This window comes from Brassica napus, chromosome A6 (assembly GCF_020379485.1).
Source record: "Brassica napus cultivar Da-Ae chromosome A6, Da-Ae, whole genome shotgun sequence".
Classification (NCBI taxonomy): domain Eukaryota; kingdom Viridiplantae; phylum Streptophyta; class Magnoliopsida; order Brassicales; family Brassicaceae; genus Brassica; species Brassica napus.
The window spans coordinates 10,961,262-10,986,898 of NC_063439.1; the positions used below are offsets into that span (position 1 = coordinate 10,961,262).

Consider the following 25,637-nt stretch of genomic DNA (forward strand, 5'->3'; position numbering starts at 1 on the left):
TATAGTTCTTGTTGTTCGTTAAAAAAATAAAATAAGTAGATAGATAGATATAATAAGATTATTTTTGGTATAATTATACTAACCCCTTTCAGATATATTGGTTATTTAGATATTTTTATGTTGCTACACATCATAATCAAAATCATTCAGATCCGGGATGACCCAACTCAAACCTCATACATAAATTTATAATATCCAAGTGGCGCCTAATTTCAAAATCCAAAAAAATTAATCTCGAAAGAAACAACTTGTACCTCAATGAGTATTCAAATGTCCATACTTAACTGATTCTGCAAATAAATTAAAAAAAAAAACTCTTTTTATATTTTAGGCAAAAATAAGAAAAATAGAAAGAATTTTTTTATTTAGTAAAATAGTTACATGAAGTGAAACATTAAGTGAAACATTAAGTGACAATAAATGTAAAACTTTTTAATTATTTTGATTTAAATTATTATTTTGTTCACATAAACTATGTATTTGAATTATGTGTTTGGCTATGTAGTTTTTCACCAATTGGAACTAAGACAAAAGAAAGTTTTAGTAAAACAAATTAAACCAAACTATTAACCATATGCAAAACTCAGTTATCTTACATTTTTGTTTTTTTATAATTGCACAAAGTTAATAATTATTACCTAATAAATAAAAAATTTGCATTATTACTTTTATGGTATATTATAATTAAAGATTTGATGTATTGTTACGGTAAATATAATTAATGATGTGATATATTGTTAAAGTACTATAATTAATGAAATTACTAAAATAACACTATATTTATATATTTGTTTTTCATAATTAGTGTTTTATATTTTAGATATGTCGTAATATAACTAATTTTATTCAAAAGACCTGGATCCAATCGGATAATATGGTTATTTTTTGGTAAAATATCCATACCCGTTTCAAATACATTGGTTATTTAAATATTTTTAGGGTCATTTACATCATAACCGAACTCATCGAGACTCAAAATGATACAACTCATAACCTACACATAAATTTATAATATTCAAGGATGTATTAATTTTAAAACAAAAAAAACGATACCCGAAAGGAACAACTCGTACCTAAGTGGATATCTAGTGTTCATGTCTAACTGATTTTATAAACTAATAAAAATACATTTTCTATGTGTTTTGATAAATTAAGTGAAACATAAAGAGTTTTATATTTAGTAAGACAATTATATTGAGTGAAAAATTAAGTGACAATAAATGTAATTTATTTTTATTATTTTGATTTAAGTTATGATTTTATTCACAAAACATGTCTTTGAATTATGTTTTTGGCTACGTAATTTTCCACCGATTGAAATTAAAAAAAATGTTTTAGTAAAAAAAATTAAACCAAACATTTAACCTTATGCAAAACTCAATTATTTTACTTTTTGTTTTAATTTTATAATTAGCACAAAATTAATATTGAATAACTACTAAATAGAAATCTACACTATTATTATTATGGAAATATAATTAATGATGTGAAATATTTTTTAGGTAATATAGTTAATAAATTTGTTAATATGAGTGAAATATGGAAATACAATTAACGTAATACTATTATCCTCATTTCCAAATAATTCTCAGTTATACTACTATTCATGTTTCCGAACAGTAGTAAAGTGTATGTCAGTTTTAATAATATAGATAATAAAATAGGATAGTAAATGGGCTTTAAACATACATGTGTGGGCTTTCCCATCGGCCTAAATACAATCATAGAAATTTCGTGTACTGAAACGGCGCACGTTTCTCATCTCCCATAGCAAAACATCACGCAACCTCGAAATCCCTTCGTCATAGGATCACGGCAGCAGAACGAAACGGCGAATTCGACGACGGAACCCAAAAAAGAAAAAAAGAAAGAGATGGTGGCGATATCCATGTACAGAGGCAACCTTCACAAAGTTCCCGACGTTCCTCGCCGGTGGACTATGCCGGATCGCAATCTCTCTTTTAAAGACTTCAAATCTCTCCTTCACCGCCGCAAACGAGCTCTTTCTCGTCTCTCCCCTAATTCTAACCCTAACCCTAACCCGAGCCATAACGTCAAGTCTGAGCTGGCTACGGATCGGAAGGATGCGATTCCATCTGAACGGCCCGGTTCGTCCGGGAAACAGAAGCTTGTTGAGGTGAAGAGAGAGGAGGTTAATGGGAATCAGGTTAGGGAAGAGGATAATGTCAGAATTGAAGGAGCTCGAGCAGGAGGATCGGACGGTGGAGATCGAGTGACGGAATTGCTATCGAATAATGAAACCGATAATGTACCACACGAGGAAGCCGCGAACGATAAGGCGGAGGTATGTTTCTGTGAGACATTCCAATAGATTTTGAGTACAAGTGTTAGTGGTTCGATGAAGTACATAGGAGATTAGGATAGGTTGCTAATTTTAGGTGAAGTGGCTGATTTGATGAAACTTACTTTGATGTGTGCCCGCCCTCCTCAAGTAGCGTTAGTTGCAACAGAGTTATCAGTTTGGGGCTTTCATGAACTCGTAAAGTTGTTAGCTTTCTCTGAGGTTGTTTCTTTTTCTTACCTTAGATTGACCACCAATCAGTTGAGTCCTTATCGTGTCTAGCTTTATTGTTGTGTTTTCACTAGGCAAAGGAAACAGCTGAAGAAGTAGTACCAAGCGAAATAGAGAAAGAAGAGAAACAAGTTGAGGAGAGATTACAAGTGTTGAATGCAAAGAAACACAATCTCGTCCAAGTTCTTAAGCTGGTCAGTGCACTTTCTTTCTGCTATGTCAATACACATGTTGTTTATCGAAATTATTCATGTGACTGAGGTCACAGATTCTGAGTGCTGAGGAAGAATTGAAAAGGCGCAGCAGCATCACGCAACAGCCAGGAACAACAGCGTCTCGTCCTTCTCTTCCACTCCATGTAGATGTCTCTAATGACTCTGGAGGTAATGCTGGTGCTCACATGGAAGGTGGAGAGACGAATGATGCAGGGAATCATAATAATGCTCAAACTCCCAGTGTTCTTCGACTATGCGGTGCTTCTTCATCATCTGAATCTCCGCTCAGAAGAGCAGCCGCTTTTTCACAACACAATATGGTATACATTCAAAAGTTACTGCTCGCTCAAGTCCTAGTCGTCGAGTAGTTTTGCATTTTCATCAATATATGGACTTTTGAATGGTGTTGCTGTGTTCTCAGGCTCCGCATCCTTCTCGATGGAGCCCACGGGTGGGTCCAACTCAACCGGGGAATCCAAGTGCTGCTGCAGGAGGAGGCACTGTGTCTGCGTCAGGAACAAACTACATAGCTTCATCACCTTCACCAGCTGGTTCTGGTGGCACTTCTGTTTTCAGAGAAACACGGCTACAGAGTCCAGGGAATTAGCAGCTTCTCCTCTTTATCGCTGCACTAACGTCTTCCTTTTTGTAGCTGTTAAGGGAAAACTAATGTGAGATGATCAGAAACGTGTTCATAGCGATTGTTCTATAAGTATGATGTTTACACTGAAGATTGTTTGGTCCGACTGTAACAAAATGTAATTTAATTTGAAACAAAATATGCTTATTCCATTTATCTGTAGTGACACATTCAGTTTCCGAATCTGAAATCTAATAAATATTTATATGCTTATTCCATTTATCTGTATTCTAATCCTATAATTTATAGTTGGGCGAGGTTAAATTAATTTGGAACAAAATAAGTATGAAACAAATTTGAATAAATGCCTTTCGAAATGACAAAATCCAAAGCACTCCGAGTAAACCGGACATGAAAACCGAAGGGAAGATATTCAATTTTGATCGGTCACCGTCACACACATAAATATCCCGGTTCAATAAGTGGTTCGGAGTTGTGAAAAGAAGAGAAAACTGGACTTTGTTACCCGACGCCGCCGAGACTCGAGAGATGGGGATAGTAACGAAAGCAGGAGATTGGTCGTTCAAGGCCTTCACGGCGGGGCTAGGGCTCGCCACCATCTACCTTACCACCACTTTCTCCGTCAACGTCTACCGTGGCCTTTCTTGGCACAACGCTCAATCTGTAAGTTTCTTCTTCTCTCTCTTGAGGCCTGGTTCGATTAACTCGGTCATGATCCAAACTCTTATCATAGCGTCTTTTTCTTTGATTGCTGCTGAGATTTAGGGCATCGGTTGCTACTTGTGATTTTGATGAATATTAGACCTAACCAGTGGTGATTGCTGTCTGTCTGAGTTGTTACATGCTTCCGTCCTCTGGATATGTAATCAGAGAGCAACTGTGAATCATGTCTTTAATCTTTCTAGCACCAAGATCCTAATCTGAGATGTTAATCTTACACTTGTTATTATTCTTCTTGTTCAATTCAACAAAACATAGAGACTCTCTCGACCGAAAACCTAACCAAACCCTATTATAATCCATAGACTAGACAATCTCTTCAGACACACTTGTAAGGCTAGTTCTCGCTAACTGCTTTCTAACCGACCACGACATCTGCACTCTGCTATATTCATTAACTCCTCGGCTTCAAGGCTGAAACTCCAGCCAGTTAACTAATTCTTCACATTTCTTTTCCACGCTGTCTTGGACTCTTCGCTTCTCATTACAATTGTGTGCATTAGGGTTGCTACGATCGTTGTTGTCATAGGCTAACATTTCATACACCTCATGCAGTTTCTTTGGTTATGATGATATAAGCAATTTTTCTTAAGCAACTGGTAGATGCGATCTGTTGTAGGTTCATGGTTTCGCATTCACTTTATTCACTTGATCTTTTGTCTATACATATTGTATAGTTTTTCTTACTTTTATGAATTTCAGCTGCTGATATAACATTCTCATTATTTTAGGTTCATATTTGTATCTTACAACTCACATTTCTTTTCCTTGCAGAAATTGGAGATGGAGCAATCTGAAGAACAACCGGAATGATCTGAATTATATTTGCTAATCTATCTCTCTCACGCAAGCAGATGCTTTCTTTCTGCGAACGTTGTTTCGTTGCATACACTTATATATCATTGTTTCGATACTATGAGCAATTAAATAAATGAAATATTTGTGTTTGATAAATTCATCAAACTTGTGTGACGCGATTCTGAATGTTCGATGATGCAACAAAGAAGCAACTTTTTCATTAGTTCTATCATTCTATATTTTCTGTAATGTTCCATGAAGCTGTTAACAAAGAATATGTGAAACAGGCTTAAGTAACTTACATTTGATTATTTTTTTGTGGTTTTAAATCCCATAGAAATACTACTAAACAAGAAGAGGCGATAATAGAAATAACATTAGACGAATCTTGTAACACAGTTTATGAGCTCCATACGAACGAGTCTTGCTGGTCCAAAATAACAAAAAGAAATACCAATTCCTTTTCGTGTATTCACTTTTATTCAAAGACCGTTGAGCAAATAGCCAACATGACTAACAACATGAATTCCAGAAGAGACTTGCTAAAAAAGGGAAGATTGATGATAAAAGCATAAGGAGGACTCATGAGCTTCCTCATGCAGCCTAAGCATCCTTTTTCATCGTTGCTCTCGCATAGATCTCATAGCAGCACCCTGAATGAAACACATCACACATGAGAAAAGCTATTCAACTCAAACACACAGAATAGTAATTTCATCAAATCTATAAACCATATGAGCCCCACAACACAAACGTATATGTTAGTGATGCACAAGGATATCTCCATCCCCATCTATTATAAGTGATTGAAATAATCACTAGTGAGAGAGTGTAGCAGTGGATACCAGCAACAACGACAGCAGTGATCACATCTCCAATTCTTTTCAATTGGCGCACTCCTTTCTTATGCGACTTGAATCTCCTCAAAGCATCATTCTCAGCCAATAGCTGCAATAAGAAGACAAACCATGGAAGAATCTCATAAAAATGTAACTATAACAAAAAGGAGCATCTCTCGCTAGTTTCGATTATACACCAACCAAGGCTTCTAGATAACAATTACACTGATTTCAATTTGACACAGAAGAAGGATCCCCCCAAAATCAAAATCAAAATTCAAACGAATCAACAAGATGCAATCGGATCCCAGATTGATTCAATGTAAGAATAAACTTACATCTTTCTCGCGAGCTCCTAGCTCCACATGGAACCCCCGACGGGATTGACCTAGGGCGCCCCCATCCATCTTCTGCAAAATAGATCAAACGAGTCTAAACGATCTTGTCGTAATAGATCAAACGAATCCAACCATATCCGTTTGATGAGATTCGATCGTAAAAACCTGGGAAGAAGATCGGAGGTGAGATGAAATCGAGTTGTTCTTGAGCAAAAACGCCATCTCCGATGCGATGAGTAAGCAACGATTTTAATGAGACGATAACAACGATTGATGAAAAGACGACGAAAAGTGCACAGGTAAAGTTTCCAATGTGGGTGTAAATTGTAAATTTTAGTGTTTTGGTTTCTGCCCCAATGCTAAAGCATTATTCAATTTTGACCCTAAACTTATTCTACTTATCGACCTCGTCTTGTGTAATCTATATATATAAAGTAAGCTTTGGATCCCTCCTAGGCCATCCACATAGGCGGACACGTCATCAATCTATATATATAAAGTAAGCTTTGGATCCCTCCTAGGCAATCCACATAGGCGGACACGTCATCAATTAGAAAATTTTGAGGGCGACACGTGTCCTCTTTAATGAAATGCATTGTTTCTTCTTTTCTCTATCATCTCAGACATTTGTGTTCTGCTTTTCTCATCGATAGCGATGACCTTCCAGTTCCGTAACGGGACGTTGTGATTTCTACGCCTTTAATCTTAGTGTCTTTAATCTCATTAAACCAGACGCCCACTATGCTAGCTTCAGTTGCGTTGTTCAGTCGACGATTTCATGTATAAATAGGTTTGTATCTCACTTCTCCGAATGGTGGTGAAGATTCTGCCGGCAGTCGAAAGCTCCTGGAAAGATGTCTCCGGCGGAGGCTGCGGTTTCGCAATGGCTACCTCAGGTTCGTCCTAACTCTTATCTAGGTTTCATAGAACGATTCATCAATTTACAATCGATAGTTCAATCGGAATCATAGTGAGATGGTTTTGTATTTGATTACTCGAGTGTTAATCAGAATCCGGGAAGCTGATCACATGCGGCTCGACGGATGATCTAGGTCAGATCTATGTCACATCAGGGAAGCACTGTGTAAGCTTTTCACTAACCTTTCTTCGTATGATTGTGTTCAGAACACAGTGTTCTAATTTGATATTGTTCTATGATTATGAGTTTTAGTCGAGTTACTCTTTCATAGGAGACTCCCGAGCCGTTTCCTCTGCCTCCGGAGGTTTGTGTACAGAAAGCTGAAGCTGGATGGGATCATTCTGTGGCGGTAACAGGTGACTTTCTTGATGTTTAGTTAGCTTTGACCACATTTGCGTAAAAGTTTGTTAATTTGATTTGTTTGGTTTGGATATAGAGAGCCATGAAGTTTATACATGGGGATGGAAGGAATGTATACCCACTGGAAGAGTGTTTGGACAAGTGGAAGGAGATTCGTGTGAAATGAACACCTCCTTCTCTGCAGAGCAAGGTTAATCTCTTTTGCATGTTAAAATATCTCATGTAATGACTGGTCTTATATCTCATGTTCCAAGTGCTTCCAGAAGTTTCAACGCAGGTTCTCATCTTCCACCAGTGCATCATGTAATGATGTAACACTGTTGGGATTGTAAGGTAGTCCATGTTGAACACATTTCCATTCACTCTCTCTAAGTAATTTAAAGCCAATCTCATTCCCATACGTTATAACAAGTTATTGGGTGTGTGGGTATTAATGGTGAGATGAACAAACTGACAAAGCCTTTCTACTGCTGCAGTTTCTCAAGCGATGGTTGCAGATACTAATTCCCTTTGTACTTAAACCTATTTGACATATAAGACGCAGGGATGGCAAACCAAATAACCTTAACCTTTCATGCCAAGCTCTCTAAGTTCAGACTTTTCATCAAACCATAAATCATTCACCCTAGCCCTGATATTAGATCAGAACCAACGCCAATTCCTACTTTTGATGGACAGGTAAGCGTACTCACTTACAACTGACGTGCTCTTCCTCTTAACATGTCAAACTGATCTTCACACAAACTCATTCGCAGGTAGGTAATGACAACTCGGGCAATGATATGCCAGGTTCTGGAGCTGTTAAAAAACTTACACCACTGATGGTGTAAAGACATAAAGTGTGAACAGTTGTGTCGCTCTGAACATCGTTGGCATCGGTACTATTGCTATTATTACATAGTATAAGTGAGTGAAAACCATGTAATGGTTAATCTTCAAGAGTATAGGAGTTTTAAACACTGTTGTGGACTTTAGTTGATGCTCTACTACCACTTTTTAAAAGAATCCTCTAGACAAAAGTATTTTACCTCTTTCGGTCATGCTAATTATTGCTTCTGATTCTTTTTCCTTCTCGATTTTTTGTACACAGCAAGGCAACTACGTTTGTACGGCAACTACGTTTGCTCTTTTTTAGAAATGGCCATGGGATCTCTGATTTTCTACACATATATATCTGATACTTCAGTGCTTATAAGTGCTTTTATTTTTTTTTTAAACTTTTGTACGTTGCCAGGCAAACTACGTGCTTTTCTTAAAAGTGTCAATGTGATTTCAGTTTTTCTACTCTCTTATATATATATCGGTTCCTATAAGTGCTACTGGATATTTTAATAATTTTCGTACACTGTAAGGCAACTACATTTGCTCTTATAAATGCAAATTAAACTTCATCAGAAATACCATTAGTCATTGAGTGGTTACGTAAGAATAGACCCAAGCTTCATAACACTGTCAAAATTTCGTAACAATTAAATTAAAAACATTTTCCTGGATCAAGACCCATCCATCTCTTTCTCTAGCTATGGTGAAAAAAAACTTGCTGAAATAGGTGAATATGTAAGTGATTAATCAAAAAAGAAACACATCAAAATAGAAGAAACACATCAAAATAGAAACAACAAATCTTTTGATACAAAACATAGAAGAAACACATCAAAATCGAAACAAATGTATTTTTTTGGAAAAGCTATAGAAATAGAAGCAGTTGTTAAACATTAAATTTAACCAAGATAAAATTTCCTTGCGTAGGTCAACCCCTAGGATAAACAAAAAAAATTGTGAAATATGACAACGACAATAATAGTAGAAATCAAACTAAATACTCAAAACAAAACATATCAAAATATTTACACCGACAAAAAAAAAACATCCCATTAAATTTTAACATTATATTATGAAATTTAATTAACCGTAACGAAAAATCAAACATCAAACAATTTTAACCATAACAGTCGATAAACATAATAAGAAAAATAAAAGAAACAACATTTAAAATGATATACAGTAAAAAATTAATAATAAACATAAATTTAAAAAAAATATTAATGTTTCATAGTGTTTAGTAATTTAAAAATCTATGTGTCTTATTGATATCATTAACCTAAAATAAAAATTAAGAGAAATTAAATAATTCTGTTTTTAATAAATATTATAATTAGACAATCTTATAATTGCCAATATGAATTTTGAAATACATGGATAAATTTTTTGAAAAAAAAAGATTATGAATCCTATTGGGATTTTTGGTTAAAAGTAAATATATATTATTATTTTATTATTCGTCTGCCCGTAGGGCGGGTTTACCCTAGTCAACACAATAATACCACAGAGTTCTCTCCAGAACATGACACATCAGATTTTAAAATGCCTGAAGAACTGACATGTCATTAACTGAAAAAACTTGAAGAACCAATCAACTTATTTCGTTTCTACACGTCATTTGTCTATGGTTATATTTATTTTTTTTGTTTTCTGAGCAAAATACTTTACTTTCTTATCCGTTAACCATCGTCGATGTTTTAGGTTAGTTCAAGAGAAAGAGAAGTGATAGAGAGTTAAAACCAAGTCCTGGTCTGAGATTCTTCTTCTATTTCATCTGTGTATCGCGAAGCTCTAGCCCATATTCTTCTTCGTCTGTCTCTCAAAAAGGTTTTCATTACGGTCTGCGACAAAGCCGAGTCTCAGATGTGATCTCGCGGCGTCTATGGATGGTGTTGATTTGATTAGGGTTCCATGGCGTTATGTCTTAATATGCTTTCAAACGAGTGCTATGTGGGCTTATATCAATCAATAGATAGATTTTAGTTGAAAGTATTTTGATAAACTGATTATGTTGTTTCTTCTTTTTCATTTGTCTACGGTTATGGTTATATTTTTAAGAAAGTTTGGTCCTTGATTTTGATTTTAGGATATAAGTGTATTGCTGGAAGTTGCTTTCATCATTGATAATCGGGATCGAGTATACCGTAGAGTGAAGATTGATACATTCATCAGTATGACTGTTTTTAGCTATCAGTACTTTACTTGGTGGAAGTATAGCGAAGGAGTTGCAGAATTATAGGTGTTGCGAACTGCGAAGTACTTGCTGGAAGTATATTGCTGGTGCCCTGTACAAGACAGTAATTACAATGGCTCATACATTGATCCTACACTACAACCTGAGAGCATGTGTGTGAGAGTTAGCTCTTTCATCTTTTGCCTGACATCTCTATGTAATTCATAAGCCTCTTTGGTCACTTTCCTATCCTCAGTAACCTGATAACTCATATTACAAATTGTATTAGTAATTAATATGTACCATTTGAATGTATGTATTACAAGTTAGCTAATTGCTGGATTTTCTGAGTTATTCATCTTCATACCGATTGTTAGATAGATTACTGCACTCTTGTTATTAATAGTTGATATCTGCAGTTTATTTTAGTGTTGTTGTGACCATAGGTTTGCAGGAAGCAGCGGATGACAACAGTGTTTACAGAAACGAGGTTCACCATTCGCTGCACCAAGGCCGTGCGCTGCACCAAGTGTCAACACAGCGAAGCTGTCTTCTTCCAGGTGAATTATATTATAAGCTTAATTTGTTATCAGTCAACAAGTAAACAACATTATTTAATTGTTTAGATCATTTAGCTTCTCCCAAAAAGACCATTGCATTTATAACATAAAAAACTGGGGAATACGACAGTAAGCTGCGCTTTGCAGAAAGAATACAAGTTTACTAATGATCTCTCGAAAAACCAGACTGAGAGACTAAGCAACAAACTGATGATTAAGAATTTTTTTATGGTGCTTAACAAGCTCGAAACCAAGTTATGAATATATCTTGGGCCCTTTTATATATCACTGAACTCCCAAGTTAAGAATCTTATGTGTGTGTTTTATTCCTGATTTGAAACATGTGTAGGTCCTATTACAATCGCTGATCAAATGGCTGAAGAGGCCATGGTATCCATTATCTTCCACAACTCCCTACTCATGGTATTTGAGTTTCCATCGAATAAAGACACATTGATTGCTTCAGAAACGCGGAGGTTCTTTATCTGCAAGCACCGGTAGGAACATTAGCTATCCATTGTCTCCCATGAACGGTGGATACATGCGATATGTAATGTAATAACAGGTCTGGATAATAAACTAACTCGAGATCATATACCTGATTATGTTTTGGTGATTGATTTTTGTAATATAGGAAACAAACGGATGGGAAGGTGATCTGCAAGTGTATTACACATTAACTATGGAGCTGGTGATGTCTCTTCTGACCCTGACGTAACAAAGCAGTCATTATATGCTTTAGCTCTTCTGGAAGAGCAGCCAGGTTCATAGCATTGTTTGCTTAATTATTAATAGTTTGTTCTATTTATAGCTGTCTAATGAATTGTTATGTTATTGATCTCCATACAGGTTGATTGCCATAAACAGTCAACAATGCTCTTTTGTCATACCCATGGTCAAGAAAATTCATTTGAAATGGAGCTTTAGTGGAGATCAATAAGGTTTGTTTCCCTCATGATCTCTTTAAGTTTTGAAACCACAGCCATGTCAGATAGCATAGTAAAAGAAATGCATAAATGTTAATAAAATATGTGTTACAGTATGTGCTAAATATAAAAACTTAAAGCAAATGTGTGCATAAAAACTTATAAGATGAAATTGTGCCTAACCGAAACTTACTAAAATTCATATAATCTATGAAACGAAATATTTCTTACATAAGAGTCACTTTAATTTAGATACTTAATACATTGTGATTCTCTACTCTAGGATCTGTTTCAAATGCATTGAACTATTTTGTGTGAAAGCAGGTGGGGAAAACTGGAGTAAGAGGTGATAGAATAATGAAGGAAACAAAGAAAGAAGAAAACACTTGGGAGCCATTTTGGGACGAGGAGTTTGAGTGTCAGCTTACAGTACCAGAGCTGGGGTTGCTCAGAGTTGAAGTTCACAACTACAACATGCTAGCGAAGGACAATTTCTCTGGCAGACATGTTTGTCTGTGGCGAGCTTAGACAGGGTCTACGTTCTGTTCCTTTGTATGATCGCAAAGGTGAGAGACTTGTGGCGGTTACACTTCTCATGCGGTCTCAGTTTGTTTATAAATCAAAGTTTACTGTCATACTTCAAAAGAGTTGTCTTAAAGAAGTTTTTACAGCACAAAACAAGACAATGTCCTTACATAAAAGATATAACGAATCAAATAACTATGGTTGGATATATATTCTGAAACAAAAGTAAGCTTACAACTCTTTTGAGATATATGAATGAGCGTATTTTTTTTTGCTCACAATTTGTGATGCTAAGTTTTGCATATTTTTACGGTTTAACAAAAATTTAAGTATCAGTTTGTTTAAATAACTAAGAAAATTTGGGTCTGTAAACTCTTGTATTCTTTCTAAAACGAAGTTCATATGATATACTATATAAATTTTTTTTAATTAAAAATAGATTCATTCTAGAGTAAATTAGCTCAATATACAAAAAGAAGTGAGATACCATAGAGTTGAGGGAAAATGGTGATGATGGGGGGGAAAAAATTGGGGGAAAATAAGGTATGGAGTGCAAATAGGGTATATGTTGTGTGTAGGGAGTACAAATTCTCTTCATTCTAACCGAATTTGAACATTGCTTCTTTGAGTTTACATATTAGTTTGATTATAAGCATATAGTATAAAAATGAAAATCTGAAACCATGCATTTAAAAGTTGAAAAAACTCTTAATGTTTCTTGAATTCTTGGTCTTTTATATCTATTTTCAACATATGTTCTTTTGTGGGTGATTCAGGGATTTGCAGAAAGCAACATGTAATTTTACTACTTTGATCCAAAGAGCATTTGGACCTGTCTACAAAGCTCAAATGTCCACAGGTTTACTTTCAAAGTTCTCGCCACTGATTCCAAACAGGGAAAAAACGAGTTTCGGACAGAGATAAGAACATAAATCTATGAAAATCTACTTTATGATTATGTGTGACATTCACATCTAACTAATAAGAAACTGTCTCTCTTATATGGTAAGTACGGTTCCCAACCTGTTCTTTTCTGTTTAATACATCTTCTGTAACATTCTTTTTGTGCTTAGTCGTTACAAAAAAAAATACAATTATTCTTGTCTTTCGTGTGGTTCTATGTTAAGATTCTTCAGAAGGCTATATAAGTGTCTATGTCTTAAGTCATGCAATTAATGGCTGCTTTTACTTTCCCGAAACCTCTCCTAGACAAGAAATCAAGATGAAATGATACAAACAATTTTCAACTACCATTAAATTTGTACCATAAAAAAAGTACCAAAACCAAGAAGACAAATCACAAAAATTTATGCTATGCTATAAATGTCAATCATCCAAATGAAGTAAACCTTAAATCATTAATTGTATCAAAACTATATACGTTTTCAAATGTTTAACAATTTTTTTATAAATATTAGCCCGCAGCGTAGCGCGGGTATTTACCTAGTTTATATCAATGTTTACTAGAACTGATATAACATTCTCATTATTTTAGGTTCATTTCTGTATCAATAATTACAGATTCAATCATTATATACACGAACTGATTTATTTAAAGAGAAATTTGCTAAGATAGTTATTTTTAAGTTTTTATCACAAAAATAGTCATCAATAAAGAAAATGACCAAAATAAATTTTATTAAAAAGTGAAAATGTATTTTTACCATAGGGTTAACTAATCTAAACTTAGGATTTAGAATAGGGTTGGTTTTCAGGGATAGACTTCCAAATTTAAAAAAAAAATTAAAAATTAAAAATTTCAAAATAAAAAAAAAACTATTTTGATCATTTTTAAAGCTATTTTTGTGACAAAAACTTAAAAATTGCTATTTGAGAGAATTACCCTTATTTAAATCTACGATTCGCAAATGGAAAATTCTCTCAAATACTTATTTTTAAAATTTTTGTCACAAAATAACATTCAATAAAGAAAATGACCAAAACTCTTTTTATTTTAAAATTTTTAATATTTATTTTTTAATTTTTTAATTTAAAATCTTATCCTCGTAACTCCGTCCATTAACTCTAAACTTTAAATCTACTCCATCCATTAACTCTAAACTTTAAATCTAAGTTAGTTAACTTTACGGTATAAATATATTTTTTTTCTTCTCCTCCAAATTATAGTGACAAGAAACTACAATTGAAAATGCTCAGACCGACTCATACAACCTATATATAATATAAGAGTGATGATGGCAGACAAAATTTTGTTATTTGTGTTTAGTACTACTGTTCAGACTTCAGATTATGTCCGAACACAAAAATTAAATACCATATCGAACCATACCAAACCAAGATAAAGAGTTCTAATTCTGGTTCCTATAACTTGAACCAAAAAACCCCAACAGAGAGCCATCATCAGGCAGGGGAAGCTAATTTAGCTTTAGCTTTTGGTTTAGCAACAGTTTTCTAGCAGTTGCTACAGAGCTTACCATATGTATAACAGACAGTTCAGGTCGAACTTTAGCTCATAAGGAATTCTGCGGTTGAGATGACCATAGGTTTTATTCATGTCTGCGGTTTTTGGGACCCAACCTGACGCCTTTGAGATCTTTTTGATACAAAGAAAATAAATACCAAACACAAAAAACCTGTGAATCATCAATACGCATCAAAACAATATCTTGATTTCTATCAAATGGACTATATGAATAACAGAAAAGAAAAGAGAGAGGGGATTTTAATCGTTGTGGGTTCTATTCCTTTATAATGATAGAGCTCAGTTTTTACTTCTTCTACCAATAAACCACACAGATAATCAAAGGACAATCTACCTCTTTCGTTCTGCAAACGGCTCAAAATGTTTTTGATATAAACAGTCTTTTTGGGGGCTAATCCTCCACATCTTATAGCATTCTCGATTGATCTTGGCTCAGCAGCGATAACCTACAGGGTATGCAAAAAAAAAAACGAAGCTTTTTCATAATGGCAAACAATCAATAAAAAGAACATATGGAGTAATTGTAAGCTCATCAACTACAAAGCTCAAGGAGGAAAAGAATTTATGTGAGTAAATCTTGACATTATATAACAATCCAGTGACACAAATCTTTTCTATTTAACAATATCAAAATTCTTTTTTTCAAAACATTTCAACAAATTTCAAGTTAAAGTAAGCTCAGAGATTCCCCCAACTTTTGCAAGCAAATAGTTTGACACTGTTTTTTTGCCTTTATGCAAACACTAAGAACGAAGTGTAGCATTCGTTAGCTGAAACCCATTACCATATCAACTTCACAAACCCTAGGCCTTTACACTTCCCAAATCTTTCAAAAAACTAATGAAACCTAGTTGTTTGCTAGAGTAAACACGGCGAGCTGGCGTATTCCCATTCAGGTTTGAATATAATGGTTTTTTGTCGATTGATTCTCTCCTACCCAAAAATTGAAACATTTACCTTCCAAGACACATTATGAATTATCAATTACACATAAAGACACATTGGGTCAAGAGAGCACTTTTTTATGCTCATTTGTCTGAATTGCCCTTCAACTAGAGAGAAGGTGTCGGTAACATTTGTCAAAATTCTTTTCAATATTCTCTATAATTAATTCCATTCAACTTTCACCTTTTGATTTCATATTTCTTAATTCCCTAAACTCAATCTTGCCTCAATCTATCGTCATCTTCATCTCTCATCTTTCGTATCCTTATAAAGCTTCTTCTTCTTCACAAAATTTGTAGATTTTTTTATAATTCTAAATCACTAATTTCTGTTTGTCGCTTTATCTTTCACTACTTTATGTTTTAAATCTGGAAATCATGGAAACCTCAGATTGAGGCTAAGGAAAATCTATTATGAAATCTCAGATTGGGAAATTCCAGATCTTCACCGAATATATCCAAGGTTTGCTTTTAACTGAACTATGAGAATTTCATATACATATTTTTTTCCCTCTTTCATACTTGTTTCTAATTGATATACAAGAAGATAAGAAATAGATAAAAATTTGATTTTCTTCTTAAGCATACATCGAAGCCTATGTCTCTCCTGCAACATTTGATTCACATGTCGCCCATGCTTTTCATGTCCAACAATTTCCTTGTCCACAAATGGGCTATCCATAAAGCTGTCGTCCATGAATTTCATGTCCACCAAGCTCGTATCCATCCATATCCTCCCCATCGTTCTCTTACCCACCAATCTCATATCTGCATCTCTCTTGTATATCAATTTTTGGATATGACTTAACTATGTGTGTGAGGTAACTATTATCTAAACGGTGGTATATTTTGAGTTAAGTGTGACTTCTCTCTGTTTGTAAGCAAATAAGGGTTTGGAAAATAGTCTCTTGTTGTTGCATCTGTTGCTAATGTTGTTCAGACATGAACTATGGAGTTCACTTCCAAGGTATTACTTTTATTACTCTGTTCTTTCATGTGCTTGATTGGTCTATGTTGTATCCATTAACTATTGAAACCAATGTTACATTTGAAGTTAAGTTGGTAGCTTCCATGTTTGGTATCTAATTGGCACTATACAAAAGTCTGGGACAGTTCACAATATTCAATATGCTGCTCAACTCCACAGATCTGTCTCCCACAATCTTCCTGTCCACGCCTTTGTCGAAGGCATCCACGTACACACATCCCCTGTCCACAACTCGTCTATCTCCAACTTCGCAGTCCACACCTCTCTTGTCCACACACACACCTAGACTAGGAAAAACTTCATCAATATATGTTTTGTTGTATCAAGAACTACTTCATCAGTGTTAAATTGTTTTGAGCATGTTGTCCTAAATGATTATTTGTTGTTTTTCTCTTTTAAAGGAACTAATCAGTGTGTCTTTCTTTTCAATGTTATTGTTTTAAATGGTTAGTTGTTTTAGTAGATCATGGTCATTATCTATACGAACCAACATACACTTCCACATACACACCATCCATAACTAGCACCATCCATAACTCATTCTTTCAAATTGCACATACACTTCCACATACGCACCATCCATAACTAACACCGTCCATCACTCATTCTTTCGAATTGCACCGTCACAATACATTCTTTCAAATTGCAGTGTCCACAATATATTGTCCACGATAGTGTGTCCACTTAAATTTATTATATATGAAAGAAAAGTTTGATCATCTTTTATGAAAATGATGAACTTATAATCCACTAAAACCATCCACAAGACTTCGTCCATGAAATCTAGTCTACGAAACTCTTGTAAGATTAAAAACCTCGTCCACGAAAATTTGTCCATGAAGCCTCGTCCACACGTCACATATCTTCCATCCACGACTGCACCATCCAACATAAAACCCATTAGCTGTATCCAATATACCTTTACATTTATTACAACTGAACTGTAATATAGTTACAAAGAAAGAAACAAGACTTCTAAAAAGCTAACACTATCTTTACAATAACCAAGGGTAGTTCTGGACAATAAAGGACAGCTGGCGAGATAAAGTGGAAGGAATGTGTGCCAAATTCACATTGTGTCTTCCACCGAGAAACAAACACACAATGTGTCTTCTTGTGTAACTGTCTCCCAAAAATTTTGGTGGAAGATGGGTCGGTTTACTCTGAATAGTGAATATTATGTCTCTAATTTAGTCCGGTTCTGTAGAATATCCCACGGACAGTGGTGTGCTTTTTGGGCTTCTATATTGTTGCATTTTTTTGTAGTTATGATCAGAAAGAAGTCAGACAAAAGGAAAGACACATTTCTACGATTTTATGAACAATTACAAAAGCATACCAAAAGAGTATTAATGCACAATAACGATCAGATTAGGTAACAAATAAAGCACAAATGTAACTACTTAAAAATGTAACTAGTTAATTTAAAAAATCAATGCGAGAATTGATATTTATCCAGCAATATAGATTGAGTTAACAATTCAAGATTGTTCAGCACCAAATTCGTATATGGTTTTCCACTGTTTGCAACAAGTATTTATCCTTTAGACAAGTTCAGTCTTCAGCTATTGTGGTAACATATGTGAAAAAGAAGAAGAAAAGAATGTATGGTTGTGCAGGCATGATGAATGCCAAATTGGTGACTGGAGCACATGACATCAGGCAAATAATGTATGCAGATTATTCCAACTTGAAACGTTGACAATACAACTATTTGACTAACGACTAGTTCCACGTTTGAATCCGTGTGTATATTAATAAGAATAAAACTACCAATAATTGAGACGACTTTTGTTTTAGTCCTCCACGACTAGGCCTTGCATATGAAACACGAGCAAACGAACGCACATTTTTTACCTTTGTTGTCGTTTTTTTTTTGAGCAACCTTTGTTGTCGTTTTCATTGTAAAAAAACCAATCAAAATATTACAAATTCACTCCCAAAATAATTGTCACCTCTCTTTGTTCAAGAGTATACATCGTAAAACGAAAAAAAAATGTAAAGAGTGAGAAAAAACCTTGGAAAAGAATATTTGTACCAATAAAAAACATTAAAAAGGGTTTGAATTACGTTAAAATTGAGAAGAATAAGCGAAACCTTCTTTTTGTCCTCCTTGAAACTGAGAACGACTTAGCCCACTCGCTTCCAACATCCGGTTCCACTCACGCGCCTCCGCACCTTCTCCAAACTCCCTCTCTCCGCCTCTGATTGCCTGCAGAATCTTCCCCGCCTTCTCCTTCAACCGCTCGCTTCCACCCTCACTCTCCACAATATCCGTCATAATCGCCTCCGCTCCAGCCTCACTCGCCAATCCCCTAAACCTCATGTTTCCAACACTTAGCGTCAACAAAGCCCCCACGCAATTCTCACGCGCCGCCTCTGAGTCAGCTCCACCTTCTCGAAGCTTCCCAACAAGTATAGCCACTGCATTTCCATCAAGCATCGCTCCTTTCCCCTCCGAACAAGCCGCGAGGTTACACAGCAATAAAAGAATCCTGCTCGCCGATTCGCCGGACCTCAACATCGACAGCATAATCGGCACTGCCCCAGCTCGGACCAGCCTGGTTCGGTTGTTCGGTATCAACGACAAGTGGTAAAGAGCAAGAGCTGCGTCTTGACGCGCTCTTTCGCTCTCTGATGATCTCAAAGCGTGAAGCAGCGGCTCCACCGCGCCTAGAACTCCGATCACCATCTTGTTCTCCTCCTCAACCGCTAAACTGAACAAAGCGCCGATGACATGCTCTTGCGCCTCCGTTGATCCCGACTTCAGAACATCGATCAATAGAGGAACGAATCCAGACCGTACGATCTTCAACTTGTTGGGCTTCTCTAGCGAGAGGTTGACCAGCGACGCGGCGGCGTTGGTCTGAACGATGTTGTAACGTGACACGATCAGTGACCGGAGCAAGGAGAGGAGCCGTTCAGTGCAGAGCGAAATCCTCGAGCTTTCGCTGGATCTCGTCGTCTTCCTGAGAAGAATTAGACCTTGCTCATGGTCAACAGTGTTTGCGCTTCTCAGTTTGTTGTAAATCTCCTCCTCTTCTTCTGACATCGGAGGGAAAGATGAGTAATCGGAGGTAGAGAATGAGCTTTGGATCGGGTTTGGATTCTCAGCTCCGGCGAAAACTTCTGATGACGATGAATAAGTCACTGGTCGGTGATGGTGAAGAGGAAGGGAGGTAGACGACGATATCGAGTTTCTTGACCGAGCTCGGATCGCTCCCATGGCGGAGTCGTAATCAGACGGCGAATTCTCAGCCACGGGAGGCAAAATCTCCGATCTTGCGACCCGGTTACCCGTACCGGGTTCTTTATCCATACGGGCACGAACCACACCTTCGACGTAGGCGTAATCAGGAGGCCGTGGATGCTCCACTTTCTTCCGATTACACCAGCTGAGAATTGTTGATTTCATGGCGAGGTTAGGGATTACCGTTGACAAATCGGGTTGACTTCCGTCGTGGAGCTTCGGCGCGAACCCGAGATTCCGGCAAACTTGGACGGAGATACGCTCAAATGTCTGCCCCGATGCTACGACGACGGGGTCGGACATTAGAAATCCGGTGATTGGACAGAGGAATTCAGTCGGAGTTTCGCCGGGATTATTTTGTGGCATAGACGTGGCGGAAGCTGAGCGGTGGTGGTGGAAGGAGAACCACCTGTGTCTTCCGTTCTCTCCCATGGCAGTAATTATGAACAACAAGAAGAAACACAAAAGACGAATCTGGGAGATTGTTGTAAGAGATTTTTGACTTCAACTCCTGGGGTTGTCAGAGGTGAGATGAAATCGAGTTGTTGTTGTGCAAAATCTTCATCTCCAATGAGTGAGCAAATAATTTAATACGATCACAACGAGAACTGATTTAAGACGACCAAAGGCACACGAGTAAATAGGGTTTCCCGAATAATGTGGGCTAAATTGTAATTTTATGTTTTTTTTTCATTTTACCCAAAACATAAAGCAATATTCAGTTTTAACCCCAAATTTATTCTGTAGATACTTGTTACGTATCTGCCATTTCATATGCAGAAATAATTATAGAGTGAATCATTATCTACACGAACTGATTATTAAATTTGCTATTATCAGATTATAGTGACAAGAAACTACAATTTAATATGCTCAGATGGATACAACCCATATTTAATAGTGTGTCATACTAAAAGAAAAAGCAAGTCGGCCATACAAGACCAAAAAAGCATTTCAATTAGAGGCCGGTTTACTACGAGTATAGAATATTGTGTCTAAATTAGGTCCGGTTTCTAAAATGCCATGGATACTGGTCTGTATTTCAAAAGAATGCAGTTGGCTTTATTAGTTTTGATTTAGAGAGAAGTTACGACAACATGTCTATTTATGGACATCATACAAAACATACCAAAAGATTCTAAATACATTATTAAACTATCAGATTAAGAAATATGTAAATACAAACAAGATGCACCTAATCGAAACTATAATCAATGACAAAAGTTGATATTTATCCAGCGGTAGTAGTTTATGATTCAAGATTCTTCAACAGGAATTAAAATATTTTATAACTAAGTTATTTATTTATTTTGGTTACCCATGTCAACTAGATCAACTGGTGGCAGACGAACCGATTCTCCGAGGAGTATTTTTGTCTGTCCAGATCTGATCTATATAGAAAAAAATATGTCATTATGTTGTTATTTTCCAAAGAAGTAATGCCAGTATTAATCCTATAGACAACTTCAGTCTTCAGCTGTTTTGGTAACATAAATATAATAATAATGTATGGTTGTGCAAGGCATGATGAATGGGCAAATTGGTGACTAGAGCACATGACATGGGAAGAATGTTTGCAGATTATCCCAGCTTGTATAATTGAAACGTTGACTATACAACTATTTGACCAACGACTAAATCTTCGTTCCAAATACGTGTGATATATATATATATATATATATATATATTGTAAGAAAAAGTAAAAAATAATTGACATGGCCTTCGTTTGTCCACGACCTCACCATAAGAAACACAATAAAACAAATTCACATTTAACTTTGAAGCATAGGCAGCCGCGAGATGAAAGAGAATTTGGAGATTGCTTCTTTAAACCAGATATTTGAAGCATAAAATCCCAATTAGTATTTTCTTTGTTCACCAAAAAATCCCAAATACTCTTACAAAAGAAAATCTTTGTAAATTGACCACAAGAACAACCTCTCTTTTTTCCCACTGAAATCTATTTATTCAAAGAAAAATGATACATTGTTAAGTTACATTGCTGGTAGATCCTAAATATTTAAAGACTCTCCAATGAGTATATTTCAATGGAGTTCTCTGAATTAAAAAAATAAGATAATAAAAAAGAATAGATAATGTATGATAAAGTTCTTAAAATAGAGTCTGAAAAAAACCCCTATGAGTAATGTTGTGAACCACAAAATTTTTTAGAAAGAAAATAAATTTTAATTATAAAATTGCTTTAAAATAAAATAATAATATTATTATTATTAGATACTGACTTTTAGAAACTATCATATTGGTTTTTTTAAGTGCCACCTTAATGAGTAGTATCTTCAAACGGGTATCTCAAATACAAAATAATATTATCTTAATACATTTTCAAAACATAATTAATTTTTATTTTATTTAAAAGATCCAATCAATTATACGTTGACACATAGCTCAATTTATTAGAGAATACACATAGTTCAATTTATTAGAGAATATCTCCAAAGATCTCAAATGAACCAACCTATCATGTTTGATGCCTCTACATGGCTGTTTGATAGTGGCGCCTCTCACCACATGACATCTGACTTGGCCAATCTGTCTCTGCACAATCCATACAGTGGAGGTGATGGTTTCTTATGCGGTGATGGGTAAGGCTTCAACATCTCCCACACTGGTTCTTTATCTCTACCCTCTTATACTAGACCTTTCTTTCTTAATAGTGTCTTATGTGTCCCGTCACTACAAAAGAATTTAATCTTTGTGTTTCAATTATGCTCGACTAATAAGGTTGCTGTTACTTTTACTCCCACATACTTTCAGATCAGAGACTTGTAGACGGGGGCTCTACGTCTTGAGGGGAAATCTAAAGATGGTACCTATGAATGACCACTTTAAAAAACCTCTAAACCTCCTTCTCTTGCTTTTGCTTCAGCTGTCAAGACCACTATGTCTGATTGTCACTCGCATCTTAGTCATCCTGCTTTTCCAATTCTTCAAAAACTAGTTTCAGTTTTTCAATTACCTGTTAGTAACAGAAGTTGGTGAAGAATCGAAGAAAAACGAAGACGCGGAAGAAGAATCGAACGCGAAGAGGAAGAATCGAATACGAGGACTCGAAGAAGAAAAATCGAAGATGAGGACTAGAAGAGGAAGAATCAAGCACAAAGAAAAATTGCAAGAGTAAGACGGGAAGAAAAAAAAAAGAGGTGATTTGTGTTTTTTTTTTAATTTTTTCAAACCCTAGACATTTAAAGTTATTGGGTCGCCCATTGTCCAATTGGTTAAGCCCAATGTTGTCCATAGATATAATTTGGTTCACCCATCTGGTCAAATTTAAATTATGGTTTAATATGGGTCTGTCCATTTTGGACCATATCGATTTGGACATGGGCCACTCATTTATAGCGTACCCATTTGACATCTCTACCTGTTACATCTAGTGTTTTAATGGTTTCTCCATGCACTTCTTGCTCTATTAATAAAATGCACAAGTTGCCCTTTCAAAACTCAACTTTACAATCTTCTTCTCCTCTTAATATAGTATTTTCAGATGTTTGGACATCTACAATAATTTCAGAAGATGGTTTCAAATATTATGATATATTTGTAGATCATTTTACTCGCTATACATGGTTATATCCATTAAACCAAAAATCCAAAGTGTTTGATGTGTTTACTAGGCTCAAAATCTTGGCTGAAAATTGATTTAAACCAAACTTAGAACTCTATATACTGACAATGGGTTGAATATATAGCTTTAACAACTTTTCTAGCATCTCAGGCAGTGGCGGAGCCCCTTAAATGTGAGGGGGGTCAGTTGACCCATGTGAAATATATAAATTATGAACTTTAGGCTTAGTTTATATGTAATTGTTGTAGTCAGATGATTAAATTTTCTTTCTTGACTCCTATGTTCTGAGTTCAAGTCTTATGCACATCTCTTTCTATCTATAATAATTTAATTATGACCCATGTAAAACAAATTTCTCCCTCCGCCACTGATCTCATGGCATTTCTCATATGATAAATCCGCCGCATACTCCTGCACATAATGGTATATCGGAGCGTTGACATCGACATATAGTCGAAACTAGTCTTGCTCTGTTATCCCATGCATCAATGCCTAGATCGTTTTGGACATATGCTTTTGCTACAACTGTCTATCTAATCAATAAAATGCCAACTCCGGTTTTAAAATATCAAACTCTTTTTCAGTCTTTACATGGACATGTTCCAAACTATGAAAAACTAGGAATTTTTGGCTGCTTGTGTTTTCCATGGCTTAGACCATATGCATATAACAAATTTGATGCAAAATCGACACCTTGTGTCTTTCTAGGCTATTAAATTATACAAAGTGCCTATTTATGTCTAGATAGAGAAATACATTGGATTTATACTTCGCGTCATGTCGCTTTTCATGAATCAGTTTTTCCATTTGCTACTTCTTCTTCGAAGAGTTCAACTGAGGATGACCAAGAGGCTGCAACTTGTTCTCATCCTATAGTTTCAGTTATACCACAGTCAGTAACTCATACGGTTCCTCCCTTTCCACCACCCGCAACTCAATCACCTCCATCTACTACTACTACTACTCAGTCTACTGTAACTCAATCACCGACAGTGACAATTCCAGACACTTCTCTTCCTCAACCAATACCAATTCCTCAACCCACCCGAGTCAGTATTCGAACCAGAAAACCAGTCCAAAAGCTAAACCTTCACACCACAAAAACCCCTCCCTTAGACATGATTCCCAAAACTGTAGCCGAAGCCCTCAAGAGCCACCACTGGCGCAAAGCTATGAGAGACGAATTCAATGCTCAAACGGGAAACCATACATGGGATTTAGAAACATTAACTCAAGTTGCTAATCATATCAATGTTGTAGGTTGCCACTGGATCTTTACAATCAAGAGGAATGCAGATGGATTAATAGCTCGCTACAAAGCCAAACTTGTTGCGAAAGGCTTCACTCAACGACAGGGCATTGACTTTCATGACACGTTTAGTCCAGTTGTGAAGCCAGCCACAATCAGAACTGTTCTCAGCATTGCAGTCACTAAAAATTGGAACCTGCGTCAGCTCGATGTTAACAACGCATTTCTTCAAGGACATCTTAAAGTTGTCTACATGATGCAACCGCCGGGGTTCGTCGACAAAGATAATCCTCATACAGTGTGCAAGCTAAGAAAGGCGATCTATGGCCTTCGACAAGCTCCACGGGCATGGTACAATGAGCTCCGCACGTTTCTCCTGCAATCTGGTTTCAAAAACTATGTCGATGATGCGTCTCTCTTCATCTATAACAACAGCGTAGTTCTCATCTACATGCTAGTTTATGTCGATGATCTGACATTATTGGCAACAGTCCTCCTCATACAACACGGTTTATCGAATCCTTATCTCAATGTTTTTCGCTAAAAGGTATAGATGATCTATCTTTCTTTCTTGGCATATAAGTTATTATAACAAAAGACACTACATAGCTGATCTTTTACATCGTACAAATATGATACACTGCAACCCTATTAAGAAACCTATGTGTACTAACACTCCCTTAACTTTGTTTTCAGGTACACCATTAGATGATCCATCTGAATATCGAGCAGTGGTCGGAAGCCTCCAGTATATCTCTCTGACGCGTCCAAACATCTCATTTCCGGTGAACAAATTGTCTTAGTTCATGCACAAACCAACTACTGAACACTGGCAAGCAGTCAAACGA

At 35.9% G+C, this 25,637-nt stretch overlaps 4 protein-coding genes and 1 long non-coding RNA gene across 30 annotated transcripts; 3 read left to right on the plus strand and 2 right to left on the minus strand.

Moving 5' to 3' along the window:
- The first annotated feature begins 1,746 nt into the window (after positions 1-1,746).
- Positions 1,747-5,027, plus strand: LOC106407406. The gene is made up of 5 exons (XM_013848262.3): positions 1,747-2,305; positions 2,608-2,727; positions 2,802-3,068; positions 3,170-4,012; positions 4,844-5,027. Exons 1-4 carry the CDS (start codon positions 1,874-1,876, stop codon positions 3,353-3,355), a joined length of 1,005 nt encoding a protein of 334 aa, XP_013703716.2. The 5' UTR covers positions 1,747-1,873; the 3' UTR covers positions 3,356-4,012; positions 4,844-5,027.
- Positions 5,028-5,224: 197 nt separating this feature from the next.
- On the minus strand, positions 5,225-6,453 carry LOC106407273 (succinate dehydrogenase subunit 7A, mitochondrial). The gene is made up of 4 exons (XM_013848110.3): positions 6,210-6,453; positions 6,045-6,116; positions 5,713-5,815; positions 5,225-5,520 (listed from the first exon to the last, which is right to left on the minus strand). Exons 1-4 carry the CDS (start codon positions 6,264-6,266, stop codon positions 5,471-5,473), a joined length of 282 nt encoding a protein of 93 aa, XP_013703564.2. The 5' UTR covers positions 6,267-6,453; the 3' UTR covers positions 5,225-5,470.
- Positions 6,454-6,664: 211 nt separating this feature from the next.
- Positions 6,665-12,537, plus strand: LOC106347499. 26 transcript variants are annotated; one of them, XR_007340382.1, is made up of 11 exons: positions 6,665-6,940; positions 7,055-7,128; positions 7,216-7,319; positions 7,400-8,001; positions 8,079-10,535; positions 10,765-10,878; positions 11,228-11,268; positions 11,345-11,443; positions 11,513-11,641; positions 11,728-11,819; positions 12,129-12,537. XR_007340382.1 is itself a non-coding variant. In XM_048782651.1 (3 exons), exons 1-3 carry the CDS (start codon positions 10,490-10,492, stop codon positions 11,377-11,379), a joined length of 312 nt encoding a protein of 103 aa, XP_048638608.1. In that variant the 5' UTR covers positions 9,808-10,489; the 3' UTR covers positions 11,380-11,444. The 26 variants fall into 26 exon arrangements, 1 of the variants encoding a protein (XP_048638608.1); XR_007340390.1 differs by having other exon boundaries at positions 8,079-10,491; positions 10,748-10,878; XR_007340381.1 differs by having other exon boundaries at positions 8,079-10,491.
- A 177-nt stretch (positions 12,538-12,714) lies between these two features.
- LOC125610309 lies at positions 12,715-17,154 on the plus strand. The gene is made up of 2 exons (XR_007340391.1): positions 12,715-16,683; positions 16,771-17,154. It is a non-coding gene; the product is annotated as an uncharacterized LOC125610309 (long non-coding RNA).
- A 1,452-nt stretch (positions 17,155-18,606) lies between these two features.
- On the minus strand, positions 18,607-20,677 carry LOC106407322 (U-box domain-containing protein 39-like). The gene has a single exon (XM_013848163.2). It carries the CDS (start codon positions 20,384-20,386, stop codon positions 18,776-18,778), a length of 1,611 nt encoding a protein of 536 aa, XP_013703617.2. The 5' UTR covers positions 20,387-20,677; the 3' UTR covers positions 18,607-18,775.
- Positions 20,678-25,637: the final 4,960 nt, after the last annotated feature.